This window comes from Miniopterus schreibersii, assembly GCF_964146895.1.
Source record: "Miniopterus schreibersii genome assembly, chromosome: 3".
NCBI classification, from domain to species: Eukaryota; Metazoa; Chordata; class Mammalia; order Chiroptera; family Miniopteridae; genus Miniopterus; species Miniopterus schreibersii.
This window is the reverse complement of record NC_138103.1, coordinates 12147642-12172229: the sequence shown is the minus strand read 5'-3', so window position 1 is coordinate 12172229 and position 24588 is coordinate 12147642. Positions and strand designations below refer to the sequence as shown.

General features: G+C 42.2%; 1 protein-coding gene and 1 pseudogene across 6 annotated transcripts in view; both read left to right on the top strand.

The window, feature by feature from the left end:
- Positions 1-607: 607 nt before the first annotated feature.
- The window catches only part of CREBBP (CREB binding lysine acetyltransferase), a 133551-nt gene continuing 109570 nt past the window's right edge, over positions 608-24588 (top strand). For 3 of the 5 annotated variants that reach the window (XM_081133700.1, XM_081133699.1, XM_081133698.1), the window contains exon 1: positions 778-950. In XM_081133700.1, coding sequence (XP_080989826.1) covers positions 866-950 — 85 coding nt within the window. In that variant the 5' untranslated portion in view covers positions 778-865. Of the gene's footprint in view, positions 951-24588 lie in introns of all 5 variants that reach the window. The other 2 variants (XM_081133701.1, XM_081133697.1) reach the window with 2 other exon arrangements.
- On the top strand, positions 22307-22963 carry LOC308554426 (large ribosomal subunit protein eL18 pseudogene; annotated as a pseudogene). Its single transcript has one exon. The product of its transcript is annotated as a large ribosomal subunit protein eL18 pseudogene (transcript).

The following is a 24588-nucleotide window of genomic DNA, read 5'->3' as shown; positions in this document are numbered from 1 at the left end:
GCCCCCCCTCCCCGTTCAGGCTCTGGAAAGAGAAGAAAAAAAACTTTCTTTTTTTTTTAATTGAGGAATCAACAGCCGCCATCTTGTCGCGGACCCGACCGGGGCTTCGAGCGCGATCTACTCGGCCCCGCCGGTCCCGGGCCCCACAACCGCCCGCGCACCCCGCTCCGCCCGGCCGTCCCGCTCCGCCCGGCCCTCGGCGCCCGCTCCGGCGGCCCCGCTCCCCTCTCGGCTCGGCCTCCCGGAGCCGCGGCGGCGGCGGCGGCGGCAGCGGCGGCGGCGGCGGCGGAACGGGGGGTGGGGGGGCGCGGCGGCGGCGGCGGCGGCTCCGCTTCGCGCATTGTTTTTCCTTACGGCGGCGGGCTGAGGGCGGAGAGCGGAGCCCGGAGCCCCTCGGTCGTCGGGCCGCGAGCGAATTAATTAAGTGGGGCGCGGGGGGGGGGGTAGCGAGGCGGCGGCGCGGCGGCGGCACCATGTTCCCCGGGACTGCCTAAGCCGGCCGGCCGGGCGCTGTCGCTGCCAGCCGGGCCCGGGGGGGCGGCCGGGCCGCCGGGGCGCCCCCGCCGCGGAGTGTCGCGCTCGGGAGGCGGGCAGGGGATGAGGGGGCCGCGGCCGGCGGCAGCGGCGGCGGCGGCCAGGGGCGGGCTGTGAGCGCTGCGGGGCGCTGTTGCTGTGGCTGAGATTTGGCCGCCGCCTCCCCCACCCGGCCCTGCGCCCTCCCTCTCCCTCGGCGCTCGCTCGCGGCTCGCCGCTCGTGCTTGCTCCTCTCCCCTCGCAGCCGGCCAGGGCCGGTCCCGACCCCCGCCCCGGAGCCCTCGCCGGCCCCGCCGTCCGCTCTCGGGGCTGTTTTCGAGAGCAGGTGAAAATGGCCGAGAACTTGCTGGACGGACCGCCCAACCCCAAACGAGCCAAACTCAGCTCGCCCGGCTTTCCGGCGAATGACAGCACAGGTGAGGAGGGGGGCGGGCGGGGGGCGGGCGGGGGACGGGGGCCTTGGGGGTCGCTGTCAGACCCCCCGAAGGTGAGTGCCCCCGGGAGAGCCGAACTCGGCGGCGGGCCTGCGGAGTCCCCCAAAGTGGAGGCCGGCGTATCCCCTTCCCTGGAGCCCCGCCGGAGAGGGGAAGTTTGTGGGGAGACTGTCGTGAGGCCCAAGTCGGGGGGCAGGTGCCCGGGTGCACTCGGGTTTCCCGGAGTTGGTGAGCCCTCCTCGCGTGGAAACCGAGTGGTATTTCCAGGGAGAAAAAGTAAAGTGGAGCGTGTTTATTTTGCGTGGTAATTCCGTACGCCTCCCTCTGCCACCGTGTGTCAACACACGCGTGGCTGTCTGGATGGGTGACAGCGGAGGGTAAGTTTGATGGCTAGAGAAGGAAATAGCGCAGCGGAAAGGGGACCCCGAGTGTTTTCTGAATTGGTGACACATTCACAACGCTGCGACCAGAAGACACTCAGAGCAGCGGCCAGCCTGTGAGTTACAACTTAGAAGTTTCTTGGAGTATTTTGAAAACTCTTGTTCGGTCACGTAAATCATTCCATTTTTCACAACCCCAAACTTCGTTAGCAAGATGTCCTAAAAGTAGCAGTGGTGTGTTTAATTTCACAGAAATGTAACTTTAAAAGAAAGCTAAATAGCAGATTCATTTGGGCTGCAATCGCCATTTGAGCTCATGTTGCTTTTACAATGTAGGTGTATAAAAATTGTGTTAAGGTATGCAGAAATTAGGGTTTTTCAAAAAATATTTTAGCAGGACACTGAATAAATCATCTTTTTCTCATTAAACAGCTTCCCTGAAAACATTCTTAGGTAATCATATCATTTGCCTAAGGGAAGTATTTTAGTTTTCTATTCATTTAATAATTCTGGGTTCTTATGGGCTGGTTCATGGTAGCATTATGAACTAGTTGTATTTCCTCTTTTAGAGCTCTCCTTTGCAGTAAAAACTTGTCGACGCTTGGGAACAGTTCTGTCTCCCGCGTAGCTTGCATTTCTCCAGTACGGTCTTGCAGTAGCAGCATCTGAAAATCAGTTTATAATGAATGGGTCCAAATTGAATTACATTGCTGCAGCAATCCCTTCGTATTTGCAGTAGACACAGCTGTTCAGCTTCTGCAGATATTTCTGTGACTGACCACTAGCATATTTCTACTAGTGGTCTGAAAATCTATTTCAACTGTTGAAACAAAACTTAAGTTTTATGAATTCAGTTGTAATATAATTCCTAGAATGTTAGTTAATGTAGAAGTGAGAGAAACAACTTTTTAAAAAAAGTCTGTCATAAGGAGATTCTTGTCTAAGTAAAATGAAATTTGTTAAACAGTGGGGAGGAATAAATAAGACTCATGGAATATAAAGTCTCTAATACTCTTAAAAACTGATAAAGAGTTGAATTTAATGTTAATTTTGTAAAGTCAACTAATCTGAAGTGAGAAATGTGGAAACAGCTGTGATTTAAATGCCCCTTTACTGCAGAACAGATCCCCTTTGCTTCATTAATTTTGCCATGTTTGAGTGAAAAGTCTTTAATCATATGAAACATAGATCATACCAGGCAAGTTCAGCTTTGAAGCTTGTTCTCTGAAACTGATAACTTTTTGGATGGCTTTGCAGCTTTGCTATTGTTGAATGAGGTTATTGCAGATTTTGTTTTATACAGAGGAAGAAATTAGTAACATAAGACTTAACAAAAAGGCTTTTCCTACTATATACATACAGCTGTTTCCAAGATAGAGTCCAAAGGATGGCCTTTGGGTAGTTCTTTTACTTGGATGCTCAAGTATTTAGTGTGGTGCTAATAACGAAATTAATCAGAACATTTTCTACTCTTGCCCACTCTTTCCCCCTTCCTTTCCAATTTTGATCCTCGTAAGGTATGGAGGCTCTTTTACTCTTACAAATGTAGAACAAAAAGGTCAGTTTTTAATAGCTCTGATTTAAATCCAAAGAATAAAATTCACACATTCATCACATCAAGCTACACATTGATCATATCGTGTTTTCGTGAAAGGGTGTATTAGTGTGGGGGGCCAAGGAAGGGATCATCGAGCATAGTAAGCAAGATGCAACCTTGTCTCCTGTGGCTAGTAGTCTAAGACAGATCTTAAGGCCGTAGATTAAGGAAATAAAGGACTAATGGAATTACATACAGTCAAAGGAGTAAAGGCATTTGGTGAGATGGGAAAGTGGGGAGAGACCTGGGAATATCATTCTTGAGAGACTCAGTCTTATTTTAGCGAGAGAATGTGTGGTTGAGTCTTCTAGGAGAAAATTGGGCCAGTTGGAGCAAGGTGTGTTTCCTGCCCCTGTGATAAAATTTGAGGGAGGGGAGCTCTGTGCATGGGAAGAGCTGAGGGGTTAGGAGGACTGGGAGGAAGCCTTGGTGGCCTGAGAAACAAGAGAGCTACTTGGACTGTCACGATGCAGTGCATATCTGTGGGGACTGGCCTGTGATGAGTCTGGGGGCTGGCAGTTGGCCAAGAGTACAGAACCCCTGCTGCTGGGGAGCTTACCAGCCAGAAGTGAGTGTATGTGCATAAAACACTCCACAGTGAAATAAGGCAGTGTCTCTAGGTGATAATGTCATTGCCACCAGTGGCTGGCAGGAGAGGTCAGGAAAGTCTTTTCAAGAGAGCATGCAGAGGTGATATGGAAATAGGGAATGCACCCCAAAGGAAGGAAGCAAGGGGAAGAAGGAAAAAGTACTTTTCACTCCATCCAAACCTCAGCTCTGAAATGGCACAGATTTGATGGTATTAGATGTTGTTAAAGTAGCATTTTCTTTTACATTGAGAGCTTAAACGCTTTCTCACAACTGTAGTCTTCTTTTACTTGGCACCCTTTATAAGAAGTAGAACTTTGTGTTACCAGTATATAGTTAGTTGTGTTATTTGGAAACGTCTTTATTTAATATGTCCAAATTATAACAAAATATTAGTCTTTCAATAGCAGGGATTCATGATTTAATAGTGTAGGAGAAATAAATATCCAGGCAAGCCGTAGACTTTTTCAGTCAGCTTGAAGCCAAATTTACATACAACAAATAGACTTTATAAAAAGTTTAATAAGCCTTGCCCACGTGGCTCAGAGGTTGAGCATCTACCTATGATCCGGAAGATCATGGTTCCATTCCTAGTCAGAGCACATGCCTGGGTTGTGGGCTTGATCTCCAGTAGGGGGCATGCAGGAGGCAGCTGATACTGACTCATCATTGATGTTTTTCTCTCCCACTCCTTGCCTCCCTCTGAAATCAACAAAAGCATATTTTAAAATAAAATTATGTTATTTTAAAAAGTTTAATTAGACCGCCTTCTAGAAATTGAAAATAGGTATATTTCACGTGTGTAAGTGTCCCTAAGCAGTTGTGATTTTATTTTACGATGTGAATCCCTGTAAATACAATAGAAAACAGTATTTAAAGAAAGCTTGTGGTAAGTACGGCTATCAACCAAAATACCTTTTACAACAAAACGATGATCTGTTTTGTATGTGCAGTACTTTATGTATCAGAGTGCTTTTCTCTCTGTCATCTCACTTTGGTCCTCATAGGCATCCTATGAGGTAGGAAGGGGAGATACTATTCCTGCCTCTTCTAGGTGAGGCACCATACTTGAGAGAGGTAATCTGCCCAAAATAACATAGAGTGTCAAAACCAGAACCAAACCTAAATCATTACAGTAAATTGGTCTGTACAGTATATTCATTTTATAAATCTACAACCATAAAAGTTGAATTTGCTTGAATCATGAACCCAGGAGACTGCAATACTTGGCAAGTTTCAATAGCGTAACTCCTGCAAGTGAATTAAATCACTGTGGGGAAAATTTGTAACTAATATTGGGGGAGCAGAGGTGTGCTCTTCCTGCCCGGGGTTGAGGGCAGAGACTCCCCTTTCCCTCTGGTTCTGGCAGCAACAGGGTATTATACCGGGCCTACACTCTGTGGTCCTACCTTTGTGGTTATTGCAGTGAATAATTGAGGACCAGTCGAATTATTTCATTTCTTAACTAAGTTCTGGCTAAATAGGAAATGTAAGTTTTGTAGAGGCTTCTAGGGCCAGGGCTTGTCATGACTTTGCTTTGCTTTTACTTGTTAGAAAAGTAGGGGCTTTTCAATAACTTAGAGGGATGAGAACAGTAGTTCCATTTGAAGTTCTTCAGCGGTGATGGTGGATAAGTATGAATCCCACCAAGGTGCTTTGGCAGTTGATCAGAAGGTTGAGAATCATTCCTGTTTAACATTCAGATTTGATTCTGTAATTCTTAAACATAATTGAAAATGAGTTATAAAGGGACTGAGGCTTAATCCTACAGCCAGAAGTTGATGCTTAGATTGTTAGCCAGTGTTTTTACAACTTCTGACTTGTGTAGTTGTGGTTGTGTAACAAAGTATGCTATTACTTGGGGTTGCATAAATGCCAACTTTGTAATTTTATTTAGTGTGTTTGAAAACAAAATAGTTGTCCTGGCCTGTGTGACTCAGTGGTTAGAGTGAAGGGTTGCGGGTTCAATCCCCAACCCCAGTTGGGGCAAGTGCGGGAGGCAACCAATTGATGTCTCTCTCTCACATTTCTCTTCCTCTCTCCCTCTTTCCCTCCCTCCTTCTCTTCCACTCTCTCTATTTTTTCCATATATATATGGAAAAACAAAATAGTTAAAAATGATTTTGCCAAAGTATGCCTTCCCTTGTTAAGATGAAATGTACCTATTGTGTAAAGCAAGTTTAGGAAAGCTAGGTTTACCTTAGTCAGGGCACTACCTCGTCTTTTTTTTTTTTAATTGATTTTAGAGAGAGAGAAAAAGAGAAAGAAACATCATTTGTTGTTCTACTTACTTGTGCATTCATTGGTTGACTCTTGTATGTGCCCTGACCGCCGGGATCTAAACCACAACCGTGGCATATCAGGACAGCACTCTAACCAACTGAGCTACCCAGCCAGGCTAGGGCAAGATACCACCCCTTTATCTTATTCAAACCAGCACTTTGAGCATATTCAAAGAAACTAGAGGGCATGTGAAGTGTTTCTCAATGAGGTTGGGAATAGCCAAGGAACTTAAGTTCAGGCCCTCCCAGAACCTTTGTGTACTGATGGGCTATGAGTTTTAGAGGGAGAGGCTGTAGTTTGCACCATTCCCAAACTTTTTTTTGTTAATCCCCGCCCAAGGATGTTTTTCTATTGATTTTTCAGAGGTAGTGGAATGGAGGGGTGGGGGCAGAGAGAGAGAGAAGCATCAATGTGAAAGAGACACATCTATTGGTTGCCTCCCACGTGCTCCCTGACCAGGGTGGGGATCGATCCTGCAACCCAGGTACGTGCCCTTGACTGATAATCGAACCCATGACCCTTTGGGGCTCAGGCCAATGCTCCAACCACTGAGCATGGGCCAGGGCCCCAAACCTTTTTTTTTAATCCTCACCAAGGATATTTTTTTTGTTGATTTTCCTTAGAGAGAGGGGAGGGGAAGGAGGGGAGAATGAGAGAGAGAGGGAGGGAGAGAAACATCTTTGTGAGAGAGACACATCAATTGGTTGCCTCCTGCACGTGCCCCAATGGGCCAGGGATCGAGCCTGCAACCGAGGTATGTGCCCTTGACCAGGAATAGAACCTATGACCCTTTGGTCATAGGGCTGATGCTCTAACCACTGATCCAAACTGGCCAGGGCCCAAACCTTTTTATATAATACATGGGTGGGCAAGCTTTCTGTAAAGGGCCAGAAGATGTAGTTTTGGCTTTGTGGGCTCTATGGTCACTGTTACAGCCACTCAACGCTGCATTTTATCCAGAAAATAGCCCTGGACAATACTACAGGAATGAGGGTGGCTGTTCCAATAAAACTACAATTTGATTCTCCGGCCACAGTGTGGGGCCCTCGTGTAATGTGGGACTAATGCTCTGAGGATCCTTTGGGAGCACTGGGCTGCCGGGGTTGCCCTTGTCTTAGCTATCTCTAAAGACTTCGAGGACAAGATCAGTCGAAGAGCGGCAGCACAGGTTTTTTGAGCACCTATAGCAGTGCTGACTGCTGACCTAAAGGATGGAGAGTAGGGGTGATAAGCTCTTGAGCCCCAGTGAGCCACATGGGGAGCTGCAGATAGAGCCCCTGTCTTTTTTTTTTTTTTTTTTTTTTTAAGTCCTCATCCAAGGATATTTTTTTCCATTGATTTTTAGAAAGGTCATGGAAGGGAGGGAGGAAGGGGGGAGGGGGGAGAGAGAGAAACATCTTTGTAAGAGAGATACATCGATTGGTTGCCTCCCGCGTGCGCCCCAACCTGGGTGGGGGGTTGAACCCACAACTGAGGTATGTGCCCTTGACTGGGAATTGAACCTGAGACCCTTTGGTCCGCAGGCCAACACTCTAACCACTGAGCCAGACCAGCCAGGGCCTTTTAAACACTTTAACGTATTGCATAATTTAAAATCAGGTAAGTTTAACAAAAACAGAGTTAACAGCTAAGGTAACTTTGTTCCTTTGCTTGTCATTTTACTTTTTGTTGATTCTAGTGGCTCACACTGTATTTCCTTCTTGGTCATCTTCCATTCTCCAATTCCACACCTTCCAGTGAAGCTTGAAGGTGAGCAGCTCTGCAAGAGCTTGTGGGAGCTTTTCATAGCCATATTCCCATTGCTGGGAATGGTGCCTGGCACATGCTAGGCCCTCCGGAAATAGTTGAGGGAATGAGTGAATGAATGTGCAATAATTGTCTTTCAAAAAGTTCTCATTTTTTTCTCACAAGGTTGTGTTTTTAAGCTAATTGCCACAAATTTTAGGATCTGTTTTCTTAATCCTGATTTCTGTTGAGATACAGATGTGCACCTCTATGTGCATTTTCACCTGTGGCTGTAGGAGTACTCGGGCCAGGGCCTATTTGGGGCTCCTACAGGCTGCCCCAGGGGGTCCTTGGTGGTGGCAGCACAGGCCATGGACAGTATGGGACGTGAAAGCACTGGCTTTGGAGCCAGGCCAAGTGGGTGCAGTCTCCCCCTTTCCCCAGCATCATGACCTAGGTTAGGTTAGCTCTTTGAACCTCAGTTTCCTCATCAGTAAAATAGACATAATAGCCATTCCCATCTCAAAGGTTGGTTATGAGGGTAGACTGAAGTGATATGTGAAAAGTGCATGGCTGCTGGCACTGTCCTTACCAGGGAAGGTGGATGTGTCCTGTAGCCCAAACTCCCTGGGAGTGCTCATCTGATTGGACTAGAGATTTATTTGTCGATGGTTCTGGAACCAACAGTTGCCTTGCACGCATATCCACAAACAGATCTGTTGCAGTGTAGCCCACTCTGAGTATATAGTCAAGAATTACATAATCAATATTATTGACTTTTTCCTCCATTTTCAGTTGTTTATTTTAATAGGAACACAATGGCCACGATGTTCTAAAATTGCAAAAACTTAAGTGGTGTGGTATGTTCTGAAAATTCTTACTAATTTTGAAGCATATTTCATGGACTGTTTAAATAGTAAATGAATATGTGATTCTCTTTACTGAGTATATTGCAGTTCAGTCTGAGAAACTTAACAGGCAGTAGCAGTGTACAAAGGATTCTGATCGATGCCTTTAAGTAGCTTAGAACTGTGTTGACAAGATAAGACTTGGGGCAAAACTTGAAAAAGAATACAAAATGCAATCAAATGCTAAAATGCATGAGTCAGAAAGGGAAACCTGAAGAGAACTTCATTTATGCCCCTGCTGTTTACTGAATGCCCCTGTATGCAGAAGCCCAGGGCTGAGTGTCTGAGTGAGGGATAGCACCTTAGACTTTGGGGATGGGCAAGGGGCCTTGGTGAAGAGAAGCACACACGAGGGGTAGCCTGGTGGGCCCTCTGTGCTCCTGGACTCTGGTGCCTGCTGCGCCAGAGCAAGGAGCCAGGTAGTTGGGGAGCCTGCTGGTTTTCCATGCCTCCTTATTGGAAAAGACACTCTGGTCACTCACAGCAGTTTTGTTTCTGTGAGTGTGATCGCCCCATGGCTCTCATCTATCTCCATCCTCTCTGGTTGTCCCAGACAGTCTCTCTAAACACTCATAAGCTCTCTGGCCATGCCCTCTGGTTTTCAACACATGTACCTGTTCCTTCAGCCTGCTCTGATGCCTTTTCCTACTGGTGCCTCTCTCCTCAGAATTCCATTCCATGGCTAATGGACTCCTCAAGCATGGTGTCCTTGTCCACAGCCCCTGCATTAACTGGGGGAAGGGATTCCACACTCCCAATTCAGTTTTGTTTGGCGCTCTACCAGTGAACATAAAACGTATAAATACGTTTCCCGCATACAATGTGTTAACTTTGAGGAACATGCTTACATTGTAGCATATCTCTAATACCAAAGTGTAAGCTCTCTGCCAATGCTTGTTAGGGGGCCTTTGCATATTCGACTTTGCATGGGGGCTATGATCCTTTGACAGGAGGGCTGGTATAGAGTCATGCACTGGGTCCAGTGGGAGCAGAGCAGAGCTTTGACTGGAAGAGAAATCACTCAGATTTGGTGGAGAGCTCTTTGGACATGGAAGAGTGTGCAGCAAAGGCATGGAAGTAAGCAAAAGTAGTTTTTCCCCCTCCAAATTCTTTAGACAATTTTGAGAATGTTGCTGTCTTTGAAAAACTGTCTTTAAGGTGTTTTTTGGTTCTAAATTTAGGAAGCAAGGCTATTTTTGAACTCTATGTCTAAAAGGTAATTCCTTTCTTTTTAAACCTTACCCTTAGGAAGACTTGGATAGCATCTCATGTGACACTTTCCCCCATCTTTCATTTCCATTAATCAAAAGAATGTTTAGTTGAACCATAGCTAAGAATAGTAAAATCTAATGGTGACAAAAAAGTTCACTTGATTAAATTTGACTTTCCTATTTCTAGGTGTCCCATCTGCTACTATTTGAAAATCTCTTAATTTGCCATTCTTTCTAATAACACCTGTGCCTTACTCTATACAGTAGGTTTTCTTTCTTTTTCTTTTTTTTATCCTCACCTGAGGATATGCTTATTGATGAGAGAGAAAGAGAGAGAAAAAAAAACATTGATCAGTCGCTTTCTGTACAGTGCCCCAACTGGGGATCGAACCCGCAACCTAGGTATGTGCCCTGACTGGGAATTGAGCCTGCAATCTTTCCATATATGGGATGATGCTCCATCCATTGAGCCACACTGGCCAGGGCTACAGTAGGTGTTTCTTAATAGCTGTAGCTATTTAATGGAGTTGTACAATTCTGTTGTAAAGCAGACTCTTTTTATAATTTAAAAGCTTCCCTTTGCACTACCCCCTAACTATTTTAGGGTTTTCTTATCAAAACAGTATTACCTGTACACGTTTTAACTGTGTAATTAGTATAACCAATGAAATAGCAAAATAAGTGGCTATTCTTTATAATAGCCTTTAGAGAGAGGCTTGTGCAATATTTAAATAAAGTGGATTTGGTATTTGATTACAAACTGAATAATGACACTGAGGAACTATAGAAATCTATCAAATAATTAGATTTTGCTCTGACAATTATGGACTATAAGAGCTTGACCCAGTTCCTTTGGATTAAAATATTTTGAGTATTTGTCACCTGATTAAAAGTAGAACCTTCTAACCATGACTCAGAGTTGAAGGAAATGTCAGAGCTTTTTATATGGGATGTGGGCAGTGTGGTAGTAAGGAGGGAGCCTTGTCCTCTGCTCAGAGTGGGCACTGAATCTTGCTTGGCTCTTCGGAGGCTCATCAGCCCTGTGACTTGGGGCCTGTGACTTTATATTTGAGCTTTGGTGGGGTTGGGGTAGAGTTGTCTCATCTCTAAAATTTTTTCTTCTTCTAGAATTTTCCATTTCTTTTCACTTTAAATAGCTTTGTATATTGGGGCTACCATGGTTCCCTGCATATAGCAGGTTGTGGCAGCTTATTACTGTTTAATTGTGGGGGGAAAATATGTCACCTACCTCTCGGGCTGGTGAAGGTTGGGATGTTGTAGGCTAGGGGTCTGACCCAGAACCAGATCCTTGGAGGTTTCTTGCTGAGTAAATGAGAAGATACCTCCCCTGCCTGTTTTGCTTCCAGCACCAGGGCTAGTGTAGTCCCAGTAACAGCTTGCAGAAGAATGAATTAGAAACTGAGATTCAGGAATCCTACAAAACTGGTAATAGTTTGACACCCTTTACTCAGTCTGTATTTGAAGTTAAAAGCTGTTGTTTATTGGGAAATTGAAGTCTAAATGGAACTGTTTTTCTAGTATTTCAGAACAAGGGCTTGATTTAGGTTAGGATTTAAAAAGGAAAAGTGAATATGGCAAAATTGCAAAAATAGTTTTTCTTTTTAGAAAACCAGGGTTAGTGGAGAAAATGGTCTTGTGATCACTATGCAGTTTAGTAAGGGTGACTGATTGAAGGAAGTATCAGTGAAATTTAATTTCCTCTTTGGTTCAGTTACCACTGGTCTTGAAAGGGAGAGATTCAGCTCCTTGCTGTATTGTGGGACTTTTCTTTTCTTGAAAATAACAAAAAGACATAAAGTGTTGATAGATTTTCTGTGTCGTTTTGGTTGTGCTTCTGCTACTGTTGGGATTGTGGGATTGTTTTTTGTTTGAAGAGCACAGCCTTCCCAGAGTTGAGCTGCTCTTTAAAAAAAAAAAAAATCTCTGAGGAAATCATTCGAGTTATCGAGAGATAATTCAGTGTTTTAGCATGCACTGATGACTTTCTCAATCTCTCAAAATTTAAGGAAAACTGATTCTTTCCCAACAGAAAGAACCGATTTAGACATTTTTCTTTGTTTGAAATGCCAGTAGTCTCATGATAATCTCTAAGTCAGCACTGTCTAGTAGAACTTTCTGTGTTGATGGACATATTCTATATCTGCACTGTTGAGTACTGGAACCACTAGCCAGTTGTGGTTATTGAGCACTTGAACTGTTACTAATGTGACTCAGGAACTAAATTTTATTTAATTTTTATTAATGTAAACTTAACCATATGTGGCTACTGGCTTCTGTATTGTACAGCACAATCCTAAATACATTTACTTAATCTCATTTTTCTAGAGATTTCTTTAAGATATTTGTGATCTAAAAGACAAAATTCCTTTAAAGAGACTATCTTTTAAAGATAGAAGGTACTTTCAGAAATGTTCAGTGATTTGAATTTAGGGTTATTCACTTGTTACACTGTGGTGTCAGCCCTGGAGATCTGTGGGGACACAACAGGTCCAGTGTCTGCCTTCGTGGGAGGCATCTATAGTCAGGTGTGGCCTAGTACCTTGGAGGGGAGGTTCATGCATGATTAGGGTACAGGACAGAGTCTGGTCTGGGTATGGGAAAATCTCTTGGGGGAAGTGGCATTAGCACTGAGACCTGAGGATGAGTGGGAGATTGGGAGGAGGGGATACTATTCTAGGCTTGGAAACAGCATAAATAACAAGTGTGAAGGTCTAGAGGTATAAACTCTTGAGTGTGTAACAGTTTTTGCAATAATCAGTTTTGTTTTTGGTTTACGTTCAATGGGCTTCCATTTAGAAGCGGTATGGTCTTGCTTCTGAGAGGTGGAGACTGCTGGTGTGATCCTGCTCTGGGGAGTTGGGTGGGCCTGGGTTCCAGTCTCAATTCTACCATTTTATTATTTTTTTCAACAAATATTTAAGTGCTTATAAAATTCAAATTAATTATATGTTCTTATGTGTGGGATACTGCTAGGCTGTGGTGGTAACAGTGGTGGCTCTGCCCTCTTAGAACTCACAGAATAGTGGTGTAGGCAGGCAGTCCAGCAGTCTCACCAATGCCTGTCTAATTGCAAACTGAGATCAGAGTTGTGACAGGAAGGAACTGGATGCTTCAGGTGGGCTGGTAAAGGAAACTTCTTAGTGGAAAGGACCCTGGAGCTCTTGTAGGATGAACTATGAGGGGGCATGAGGCTGGGCATCTGAAGGCAAGGTAAAGTCATGGAGAGCCTCCAAGTGTCAGACCAGGGAGTCCAGGTCATTCTTTTAGGACTTTAAAAACAATACAAAATTTTAGAAACCCGTTGGTTCCAGGGTAATTAGAGAAGTCTGAATAAGCTTTTTCCAAGGTGTGTTTTCATCCAAGTTCCTATCTGCAAGTAGAGTTTGAAAACTCTCTCTCTCCCTCCCACACCCCATTGTGGGAGGAAAAGGGCACCATGAAAAGCAGTTTAAGAAAGTTGTTTAAAAAACTTTTTTTTTAAAGTATATCTTTATTGATTTCAGAGAGAGGAAGGGAGAGGGAGAGAGAGAGATAGAAACATCAGTGATGAGAGAGTCATTGATCTGCTGCAGCCCGCAACCCGGGCATGTGCCCTGACCGGGAATTGAACCCTGATCGCCTGGATCCTAGGCCGATGCTCAACTGCCGAGCCACGCCCAGCTGGGCTAAAAAACTTTTTTTGAGTGGATAACATATTCATAGGGTTCAGAATTCCAAAGAGCACAAAAGAATGTTTAGTGAAAAGCCTCCCTCTTCTGTCTGTTTCTGGAGTCACCCAGTTCTCCCCATAGGCAGTCAGCGTATATTATTCTAGAGACATGCTGTGCATCATATATAAGCACATGCTCTACTTACTCTTTCTTCCCAAGGTGACTCATTATACATGTTGTTGCACTCTAAGTACATTTTGGACTCATAAAATCTCAGAGCTGTTGGAAATGCTAGTATTCAAAGAGCTGTCTTCATTCTAAATACCACTTTTTTAAATGGTAAAATGTTTTGGTGCTGTACTTAAATAACACAAAATTATTTTAGTCTTTCACTATCCTATATAAATCGGAAGAATTGAGGTTTAAAATTTAATTCCATGCCATCTCGAAGAATATTAGAGGTTCTGTTACTGGTGTCATGTTGCACATCATGCAACCAGTTCACACCAAAGTTCTGTTTAGTTTCCCAGTTTCTGGAAAAGATTCTTAAAACCAGTAGTTTTTATAACCTACCTTATTGGTTGATAATAGAAATATCTGTAACTTATACATCAAACAGATAAAGTAGAAATCAATCTCTTGCTTGGTTGGACTACTAAGAATATTCATATTAACTCCAGACTTCTTCGTTTAGTTAATTAATCTAGAGATTGCCAAACATTAAGGTGACCCAAAAGTCCTTCAGAAGAGGAGTAGCTGAGACCCCCTGCTATTGCAGATGTGGAAGAGGGAAAGTGATGGGTACTTAAGAGAAAAGATAAATTTGAGAATCGTTACATAAAAGAGATGGAGACAAAAATGATAATTAGATCCCTTTTAGGGGTAAAAAAATATTTATTAATGTGTACATAGATTTCCAGAAGGAAATCTCTAGAAATTGTTTTTCTTGGGGGCAAAGGGCTGGGGATGGTTTAGGAGGGCTCTCTACTTTCCAGTTTATATTCTTCTGAATGCTTTAAAAACACACCTATAAACATAAATTTTGTCATGAAAAACTAGTTAAAAAGTAAATCAAATCCAAAGCAAAACATCTTTAGTATTTGTGGCTAGAAGAATCTGTTTAATGGTGAGAAGTGGAGTTTTGGTTAGTTCCTGTTGCAAAACCTTTAGACATTTAGCAAGAATGATTTGAACAAAGTGTAAATGAACTTAGAGGTGCTGTCCAAAGATTTGAAAATGTGATTGTGTTTTAGTGTAATGTCCAATCATCACTTCTTTGTACAACCTCTGATTTTAACAGAATCCTTTTATTAGAGGTTTGTTTCTTCATTGATGTACTGGAAGCTACAACACCTGACAGCCAACTATTGTTTCTTTGAGTATTTTAAAATAGGTCGGCTTTCCTGACTTGAGCAACATTTATCTTACTGCTATGTTGGGCACAAAATGTAGATTGTCACATTCCTTTAGAAAAAAAAATAGTACTTTTGAAAAGTTCTTCTTTAAAATACTTTTTATTTTCTTGCCTTTTAAGCTCATTTAAACACAAATAATATTTTAAACTAATTGAGCCCATTTTGGATTTCATCCTCAATCAGTAAACACTCCAACGAACCAGGAACGCCTTGGAAGCATTCCAGGTGTTATCACCTGGGTTGAAGCTAGTCAGCTGGGCCTGGACACCCCAGGGACTGCTTTCAAAAATTCAGTTTCTTTAATTACTTAAATGTGTAGTTCATTCACATGGTTCAAAAATCAAAGGATGCAAATTTGTAGAGTGAGAGCCTTCCTCCCTCTACTTATTCCCCAGATGTGAGTAGATAGTGCTCCTCTCCAGAGTTTGTCTCTTTAAGCAGACACTGTCTATTCTTAGTTCCCTTGCCCCTTCCTGCCCTTTTTTTCTTACCCAAGGTAGCACTCTATACACATTGTGGCATATATGTACATAGCAGCACATGGAGAGCTTCCTCATTGTCTCTTTCTGTAGTTGCTAGTGTTCCATTATATGAGATGGGCCGTAATTGATATAATCTGCTCCCCACTTACAGACATTAGGTTATTTCCAGTTTTACCATCTTAAAACAGTATTTTAACGAGTAGCTCTGCACAATTATATGTATATCTATAGAACAGATTCTTAAAAATGGAATGAATGGTTAAAAGGAATATGCATTTTAAATTTTGATCATGTCATCAAATTGTTCTCCAAGAGCTTGTATGTTGGTGGATTCTTAAATCTTTAAAAGCAGCACACTTGCCCGGCCGGCGTGGCTCAGTGGTTGAGCATTGACCTCTGATCCAGGAGATCGAGGTTCAGTTCTGGTCAGGGCACGTGCTGGGATTGTGGGCTCGGTCCCCAGCAGGGGGTATGCAGGAGGCAGCCAATCAATGACTCTCTCATCATTGGTGTTTTTATCTCTCTCCCCCTCTCCCTTCCTCTCTCTCTCTGAAATCAATAAAAAAATATATATATTTTTTAAAAGGCAGCACCCTTATATCTAGGATAGACATCACTAGATATTTTGTGTATATTATTTATTAATATAGTTAGTTGATGATACATTAATTCTTTAGCTTGTGATCGCCATCATTTTGTGAGTCTCAATTGCTTGTGACTTATCTATAATTTTATGTTGTGCTTCATTTTTCCTTTAAGATTTTTATTTTATTTTATTTTATTTTATTTTATTTTATTTTATAGAACAGTTTCAGGTTCACAGCAAAATTGAGAGGAAGGCACAGAGATTTCCCACATGCCCCCTGCCCCCACATATGCACAGCCTCCCCCATTATTAACATCCCCACCAGAATGGTACATCTGTTACAACTGATGCACCTACATTGATACAGCATAATCACCCCAAATCCATAGCATTAGAGTTCATTTTTGGTGGTGTACACTCTATGTGTTTGGACAGATGTATAATGCTATGTAGCCACCAGTATGGTATCATACAGAGTATTTTCACTGCCTTAAAGATCCCCTGTGTTCCACCTGTTCATCCCCCACACTCCCAAACTCCTAGCAATCACTGATCTTTTTACTGCCTTCATAGCTTTGCCTTTTCCAGAATGCCCTATAATTAGAATGATATTCTACATAGTCTTTTCAGATTGACTGTTTTCACTTAGTGATGCATGTCTTTTCATCACCTGATAGCTCATTTCTTTTTAGTGCTGAATAATATTCCATTGTTTGGATGTTGGTGTACTTTTTGGACTTAATGCATTCATTTCCTGTCATGGGCTCTCATGTAGTCCACACATATGTTTTACACTGACACCTGTAAATCCAAAATACAGTCTTTCCCCTTCTCCTAACTTGATGTTGCTGCCTGCCAGCTATAGATCCCAGCATTTATGCCAGAAGACCTAGTCTCTTGGCATCTACTTGCTTATACTTACCTGAGGTGGCCCAGCACCTGGGGCGGGAGTTGCTTCTGCAGAGGTTGGATGCTAGCTCAGCCCCCACATTCCTCTTCCAGGACTTGTAATTGGGTTGCAGGGTAGATAAGCAGCTGATTATAGCACCTTACCCAGGCCCCTCTCAACTGTGGTGGTGGAGAATAGTGAACCCCTTTCTGCTCCATCTGCTCCAGAACATCTGGTTACCGTTTAGGGGCTGCTGGGTGATTTATGGTAAGCCTGTTTGTGGTTTACTGCTGTGACAGCGCCTCTAGTTCCACCTTTGTCCCATGAAGCCTTTTCTCCACTTTTCAGGACTGAGGGAGGCAGCACACAAACGACATTTAGGAAACATAAAATTATCCTCGCTGTTTGGGAATAGCACTTTCCTGGAACTTCTAGGTGCATAAAATGAAGATAGAAGACTGACTACAGTTCCAGAACGTTGATGATTTTAGGGTGCAGTGTGACAAAAAACTTTCAACTGTCTTGGGTTCTTTAATTGAAAGATAAATCGCAGGTATTTAGTGAGCAAAGTTTCTTGATATCTGATACAGAGTAGCCATGAAGTACATTTACTCTCACTGTAGGAAGGCCTGGGAGGAGGCAGATTGCCCAGCCAAGCCCACTTGAGCTGATAGTGATTCCGAGGAAGGGCAAGTTTTTTTGCTCCAAATAAGCTCACTGTTAAGAATGAAGTAAAACCTCATTATTCTGTACTAATTAGGATGTGGTATAACTGCATAAAAGAAGCCTGAATTACAGAAGATTTTAGAAAGAATTTGCTTTAATTATTTTCTAATAGTCATTGGGAAAAAAATAAAGGGTAGGTAGGTGTCTTGGGAACTTGTTAAAATGCCTAGATAAAAATTGTAATGGCATAAATGCTAACAAAACAGTGCTTTTTTCCCTTTCCTTTTCATTATTTGTATTTTAATTCTCAGTTGTTGGAGAATTGTTTCATTATTTAGTTGTACAATCTCCAAGAATTTTCAAAGGTTTTATTCTGTAATTTGTCACATGTTATTAGGGCTTTACCATAAATAACAGTCATTGACCATGAACCCTGTACCAGGCATGGGCTGCCAGGTTTATGATGTATAACCTTGGAAGATGGGGCTGTAACAGTAATAATAATGCCTAATATTTATTGAGCCATCACTGCATTGCCAGGCTAAGTGTTGTATACACATTGTATGATTTAATTCTGCCATCAATGATTGTAGAGGCAGGCACTAATACTTCCATTTTAGAGCTGAGGACACACATAGGGAGGCAGTAGTAGTAAGTGACAGAGATGGAGCTGAATCAAGACCTGGCTGGGCACTTTTCTCACTATCCCAGACTATACTTTTTTTGTCAGGGTCTAACTGGTGCTATATTAATAAATGCTCTGTGAAGGTTCAGAATGGTCTTTTAGTCATCTAAGAACAATAACCCTGTGAGAAGTGTCTACCATTCTATGGGTTTCTCCTCTTTAGATGTGAGCCTTTCCAGGATGTATTGCCCTTATTGGATCATTTTTTTTGTATCCAGTTTTAACTTAGGAATTAAAAATTCTTTTTGTAAAATTTTTCAGGGTGGATGAATAAAAGTGCTTACCTTTTGAAAGATTTAAGAGAAGCATTTGGAGTAGTCAGAGTACAAGCAATGCTGAAGAAAATCTAAAGAAATGAAAAAATTTCAAGAAAGCAGTTTAAAAGGGGGTGGGATAAGGACTGCAGAGAGAAATGGGTCCGTGGGAGGGGAGTTTTGATGCTTGGAAGCAGAGAAACATGAACAGCATCTTAACTCTTACATAGTTTATTTCTCACACTACCATTTCTCATTTCTACATTATGCCATTTAATCTTTGCATCATCCATGAATAGAGGGTCACTGATGCTGAGGTGTAGCTGGAGAGTGAAATAGACCTGACTGGTCCCCTAGAAGATGAAGAGGTATAAAGAAAAAAGTAGAACATTGTAACATTTCAAGATAATTCATTTTTGAAATTTGTTCTCTTTGTTTCGGATTTAAGTAAGTAGTAATAAATGTTAACATTATCACTTTATGTCTTTAGCTAGACAAGTAACTTAAAGTTGATAGTGTGTATCCTTTGTAACTCTGGCACTCTTTGTAACTCATTCACTCATTCAGCATGTGGATGTTTGTTGTGGGCCTAATTAGGCATATTAAATTAGGCACTGGATAGTCAGGATCCCTGCTTTCATGGCACTTAAAGCCTCTTGAGTTATAACGGGAAGTTGATTGTATGATTTTAAGACTCACTATGTCTATAGATATACAAGAATTCATACTTTTGGCTAATAGAAGTTGTGATAAACTGGTCTGTATATGCTTTGACAGAAGAATCAGTTATACCAATACAGAGAATGTGGGGCTTCAAATGCAATTCAAATAAAAATATATGGTATTATGACAGAAGAGACATTAGAAAACCTGAAGAAAGATGCGTTTTGTGGATGATTTGTTTATCTGACACATTTGAAAATTTTTTCAAACAAAACTATTATCAAATGTTATTTCTGGACAGATTGCTTCAGCCACTTACCTGGTGTTTGATTCTGTAACATGAAAAGCTTTTTTCAGAGTGCCTGAGAGTAGTTCCTTTCCTTCCTTATTTAAGGTGAAATGCTGATGAATAAGTGGATTTAGAACATGTGTGGAATACCATTTGTCTTTCAGTGTTCAGAAGTGATGGCTACCTGGAATGAAGTTTCCGGGTCCAGCCTAGAAGTGAAATGTACCTTGTGATCATGTATGATGAAGACTTGCTGTTTCCCAAAGTGGACCAAGTTTGGTTGTGACTTTCTCCTTCCTAAGTCACTGTTGTGGGCGCCCCAGTCTTGTATGAATGTGATAGAGACTGGAAAGCTAATAGCTTATTTTCTGTCAGATCAGCTTAATGAAAGGGGCCAACTCTGGGGTTGGCAGCTAGGAAGCCCCCAAAGAGAAAATTCCTTTCCCTAGCTGTGGAAGTGTGACAGGCTTTTTTGTTGTTTGCTATGTGACAATCTCCTGCTAAGGGTGAACCCCTAGAAAGCAGGGTGCCCACCAATCTCATTTAGCCTCAGTTTTACTCTCTCCTGGTCTCCTGGTCCCCCTGGTGACTGCAGGGAGAAGGGAATTTACATAGGATTGGAAATGGTAGTGCTCAATCTTGAATCACAGGAATTTCCCATGATTCAGATTGCTGTTGCCCAACCTGGGTGTTGGGACACTTTGGTGTGTAGAAAGCATAGCTTTGTTATGTTGTAACATCCTGACTTTCCTCCTTCACTCTCCTTTGTCAGTTTTTTGAACTAGAGAATAGAGAAAAGTGGTGACAGTATAATAGTGAAAAGAAGGCTGATGGTGTGGGTGTGGGTATGGATGTGCCTTCCACAAAGCCTACACAACCTGTCTTGTCTTTCTAAAACCCACACCTCGTATACTTGGTTGTATACATGTTCATATGTGCTTGGACTGGTAGGTGAGGACATAAGTAGAATTAGTCAAACTTTCTTGCACCCAAACAGTTGTGAGATGTGTCTGGATTGAAACAATGAAAAAAAGTGGTCAAGGTGGACAAAATGTGGCAGACCAACAAAAACCAGAACGAAAACATGAGCCCTGCTACAACTGCAAAAGTTTCTGTACATTTGGACTAGAACTAAAATAAACCATAAAACACAAATTTGAGAGGGCTAGGATGGTGGGCGAATTTTTAAAGGTAAGAAATTTAAAGTTTTTGTGCAAGATAGAGTAAGCTAACTTGTATCTCTGGCACCAAGTGTTCTGTCCAGCTTTCATCGTGTAACCTGGGATACTGTTGTCCCTGTTTTACAGATGAGGGAATGAAGACTCAGAGGTTAAGCAATTTGTCCAGGGACACAGGGGTAATTGATTCAGCCAGAATTTGAACTCATGTGTTCTAATTCCAAGTGTTCCTTTTTCCAGTTTCTACACTGGACTAGGGTCCCTAATGCTGACACTGCCATGCTTTTCTAACTGTTCTTTTGGATTTACCTGCTGTTGTCCTGCCTGGACACTCTTTCCTAGGCAAAATGCTTTAGGATACTTTGAAGAACCAGTCAGGGGAGCTTCAGGTACCAGCTGTTCATCCCCTCTTCTGAGAATAGGAAGAAAACCTAATCTCTGTTATAATGGCTCCTGCTTTCTGGTTTAGATGAAGTTTCATTTTCATGTTCTTAGGTGGAGCATTGCATTAAAAGGCACATATTGATTTTTTTAAATGAGTACGAAGTAAAAATGTGTGTGCATGTGGACAAAACTTGGAAGGCAACAAAGAAAAATGTTAGTTATGTTGGAGGCTTGTTTGTTTTTACTTATTTCATATGCTTTTTGTATCTGGAGACTTTTGTGAATCTCCATATTTAGGACAACACAACATAAAAGCTATGAAATGGAAGCTACAAAATCATCTTGAGATACAGAAGCAGGGTAATCACCAGCAACAAGGCCTGGTCAGTGATTCTTTCTCAGAGCTGTCTGCTGTATCCAGAAGTCAACTCCTGTTGACTCCTCATAAGACAACTCCTGTTATCCCATAACCATGAGGAAACAAACCCAAATTGAGGGACATCCTACAAAACAGCTAGTCTGTACTCTTTAAAAATGTCAGAGTTATGAAAGACAAAGTCTGAGAAACCTTTCTGTATGAAAAGAGAAGACAAAGACATGATAACTAAGTCCACTGGGATCCTGAATTGGGTCTTGGATCAGGAAAATAAATGTAATGAAGGGCATTATTGGGACAACTGGCCAAATGTGATTAAGGGCAATCAGTACATTAAGTAGTGTATCAGTGTTAGATTTCCTGAAGTTGGTAAATGTACTTTGCTTATGTAAAAGGGTGTTCTTAGGAGTGCAGAATGAAGTACTTAAGAGGAAAGGATCATACTATCTACAGCTTACTCTCTCAGGTTCTGCAAAAACAGAGAGAGAGAGTGTGTATGTATGTATGTATATGTATACATATATACTGACTGTAAGGAATTAGACATGGAAGGGTGTACATATATACATACATATGTACATATATACATACATATGTACACCCTTCCATGTCTAATTCCTTATAGTTAGGCAGGAAGAAATATGTGTGTGTTAGAGATGGTTTACTAGGTGTGTTTGTACAGAGAACTTTGGAGCCTGAAAAGAGGGACTGGTCAGTTCTGCAGGGGTAGCCTGAAAAATGTCCTCATAGTCGCTGTGTCTAATCCTAGTAAAGGCAGGGGGTGGGGATTTCTGGTGAGAGTGCATCCAGAAGAAAGATTGCTGATGCATGTGAGAGCTCATTGTGTTATGGCTGGAAGGTAGGGTGCATCAGGTGCTGGAGGAAAGAGGGGCTGGGAAGCAGACAGGGGCCACATCCTGATGGCCTCGTATGCCTTACGAAGGAGTTTGAACTGTGTCCATAGACATGATGGAGAAAATCAAGATGCCTTCAGCTACAAGTTAACATTAAACTCCAGCTAGAATGACTTAAATGATAGGAAATGTATTTTCTCCTGTCACAAGAAATTCTGGCTCTTTCCCAACCTTGTGGAGCGGAAGGCACCATCATGGGAGTTGACATCTGCCACAACAAAGACAAAAGGCTCAGCACGAGGAGCCCAAGAGCCAGGACAACTACCTAAGGCTGTTGGTCAAGCTCTACAGGTTTCTGGCCAGACAAATCAACTTCACCTTCAGCCAAGTGGTGCTGAAGAGGTGGTTCATGAGTTGTACCAACTGGCTGCCTCTGTTCCTTTCCTGGATGGTCCGGAAGAGGAAGTTTCCTGGCCAGGAGGACAAAACCACTGTGGTTGTAGGAACTATATCCAATGATGTGCGTGTCCAGGAGGTGCCCACACTGAAAGGTGTGTGCACTTGGTGTGAGCAGCTGTCCCTGGGCTGGAGCCACATCTTCAAGGCCAGGGGGCAAGATCTTCACCTTTGACCACCAGGCCCAGGCCCTGCACTCCCCCAAGGGCTGTGGCCATGTCTTGCTTTTTGGTCCTTGCAAGGGCCTCAAGATTTGCAAGCATTTTGGCAAAGCCTCAGGAATCCCTGACAGCCACACCAAATCCTAAGTACGATCCAAGGGCTGGAAGTTCAGATGCGCAAGAGGACGACAGGCTAAGCCAAGGCTACAGAAAACTAACTCCAGATCCTACCTTGTTATTAAAAAGATTTTGATGCCTGGGGGTGGAGGGGAGGTGCTGAAGGGAAAAGTCTGAAGATAGGGAGGTTCCAGGATTGGATAATTCAGCTCAGAGATGGCTTCATGAACCCAGGTGTTTGCATTTTTTGTTGCAGCCATCCTTAGTGTGTGAGTTGTGTCTCCTCTACTCCTCTACTGGTTGAAGAGGGTTGCCACAGTGAAATCTAGTGAAAGGGGAATCTCTTTCTGAGCATCCCTTATTATTAGGAAGGAAAATCTTTTCCAGAATTGTCTTGGCCAACTTGCCTTTAATTCCCTTAGCTAGGATTGTGTCACCTGCAAGGGGAAGATGATTGTGGTGTTTTGCTTCTCCAGTCACTCTCCCTCCTGTGGCTAAAAGGTGTTAGCCTTCCTGAGAGGAACCTCTGAGGCAGCCAGCCAAAGGGAGTTGTTGTGTAAGCAGCCATCAGGGTCTGTCACCTTAGAGAAAAAAAATTTCTAGGAGTGAGTGGTGGAAAGAGGAGTAGCTGTGTTAAATTAAAAAAAAAGAAAAAAAAAAGCCACATGCATTCATCCCCTTCACTTTACCAGGACAACTCTTTATTTTTGGCACATTACTTTCCAGCCACTGCCCATATGTACATACTTTAGTTCTAATCTTACTCTAGGTGCCATTTTGCATACCGTTTCTATTGGTGTGTTTTTACATATCATATAAACATTTTTCTACATTTTTACAGTCTTCATAATTCTAATGTATAATGTTTTATCATTTTTTAGCAACTTATTAAACCCATATTGGACAGTAGTAATAATAAAGACTAATACTTACTGAGCACTTACTACCCACTGTTTAAGTGCTTTACATTTATTCATTTAGTTCTCACAACAATTCTAAGTAACTTATCTGAGGTCATACAGCTAATTAATGGGGAGCTAGCAGCAAAGCTGGAGTTCAGATGCAGGCAGTCTGGGTCTAGAGTCTGTAGCCATCAGGCTGAACTACCTCTGGATGTTGTTATCTCTTTTGATGTTACAGATAATACTATGATGAACATATTTCTACATATCTTGTCCTTGTGCATAGCCAGGTTGTTGTGGGTTGAAGAATGCATGGTCAGTGAGAGACTGGAGATGACATATCTAGACTGCATGTTAGAGAAATGTTACTTTGAGAAGGGCTAGAAAAAAAGAGTTACTTTCATTTTTATGTTTGATTACCAGAAAGGATGATCTATTTTGTTTACTGTTTAATCTTTCTTTGTGATACTTACCTACAAATGTGCTTTGTGCATTTATACTTGGGAGTCAGGGGGCCTCTCAGAATATTTATGTATGATTGACATTATGTATTTGCATATAATACAAATATTTTAAGCTCCTGTTTTATGTTCTTTAAATTATTTTTGGTTTCTGTATATGTCACTATTTTCTACAGCTTCAACATTTTGAGAAATCTAATCTTCTGTTAGGGCTGGTTTTTTGATAATTTATTTACCTTTTAAATATGTAATTACTTAAGGTTAGGCTGTACTTTAATTTTCCCAATTTGCTGTTTATCTAACCTGATGCCCAATTGCTTTTTACACAGTACATTTTTAAAAGCATTTTTATCTTATAATTCAGTTTGTGTGGTTTTTAACTCCCCATTGTTTTTCTCTAATTTGTATATCTCGTTTTTACCCATATCACACGATATAA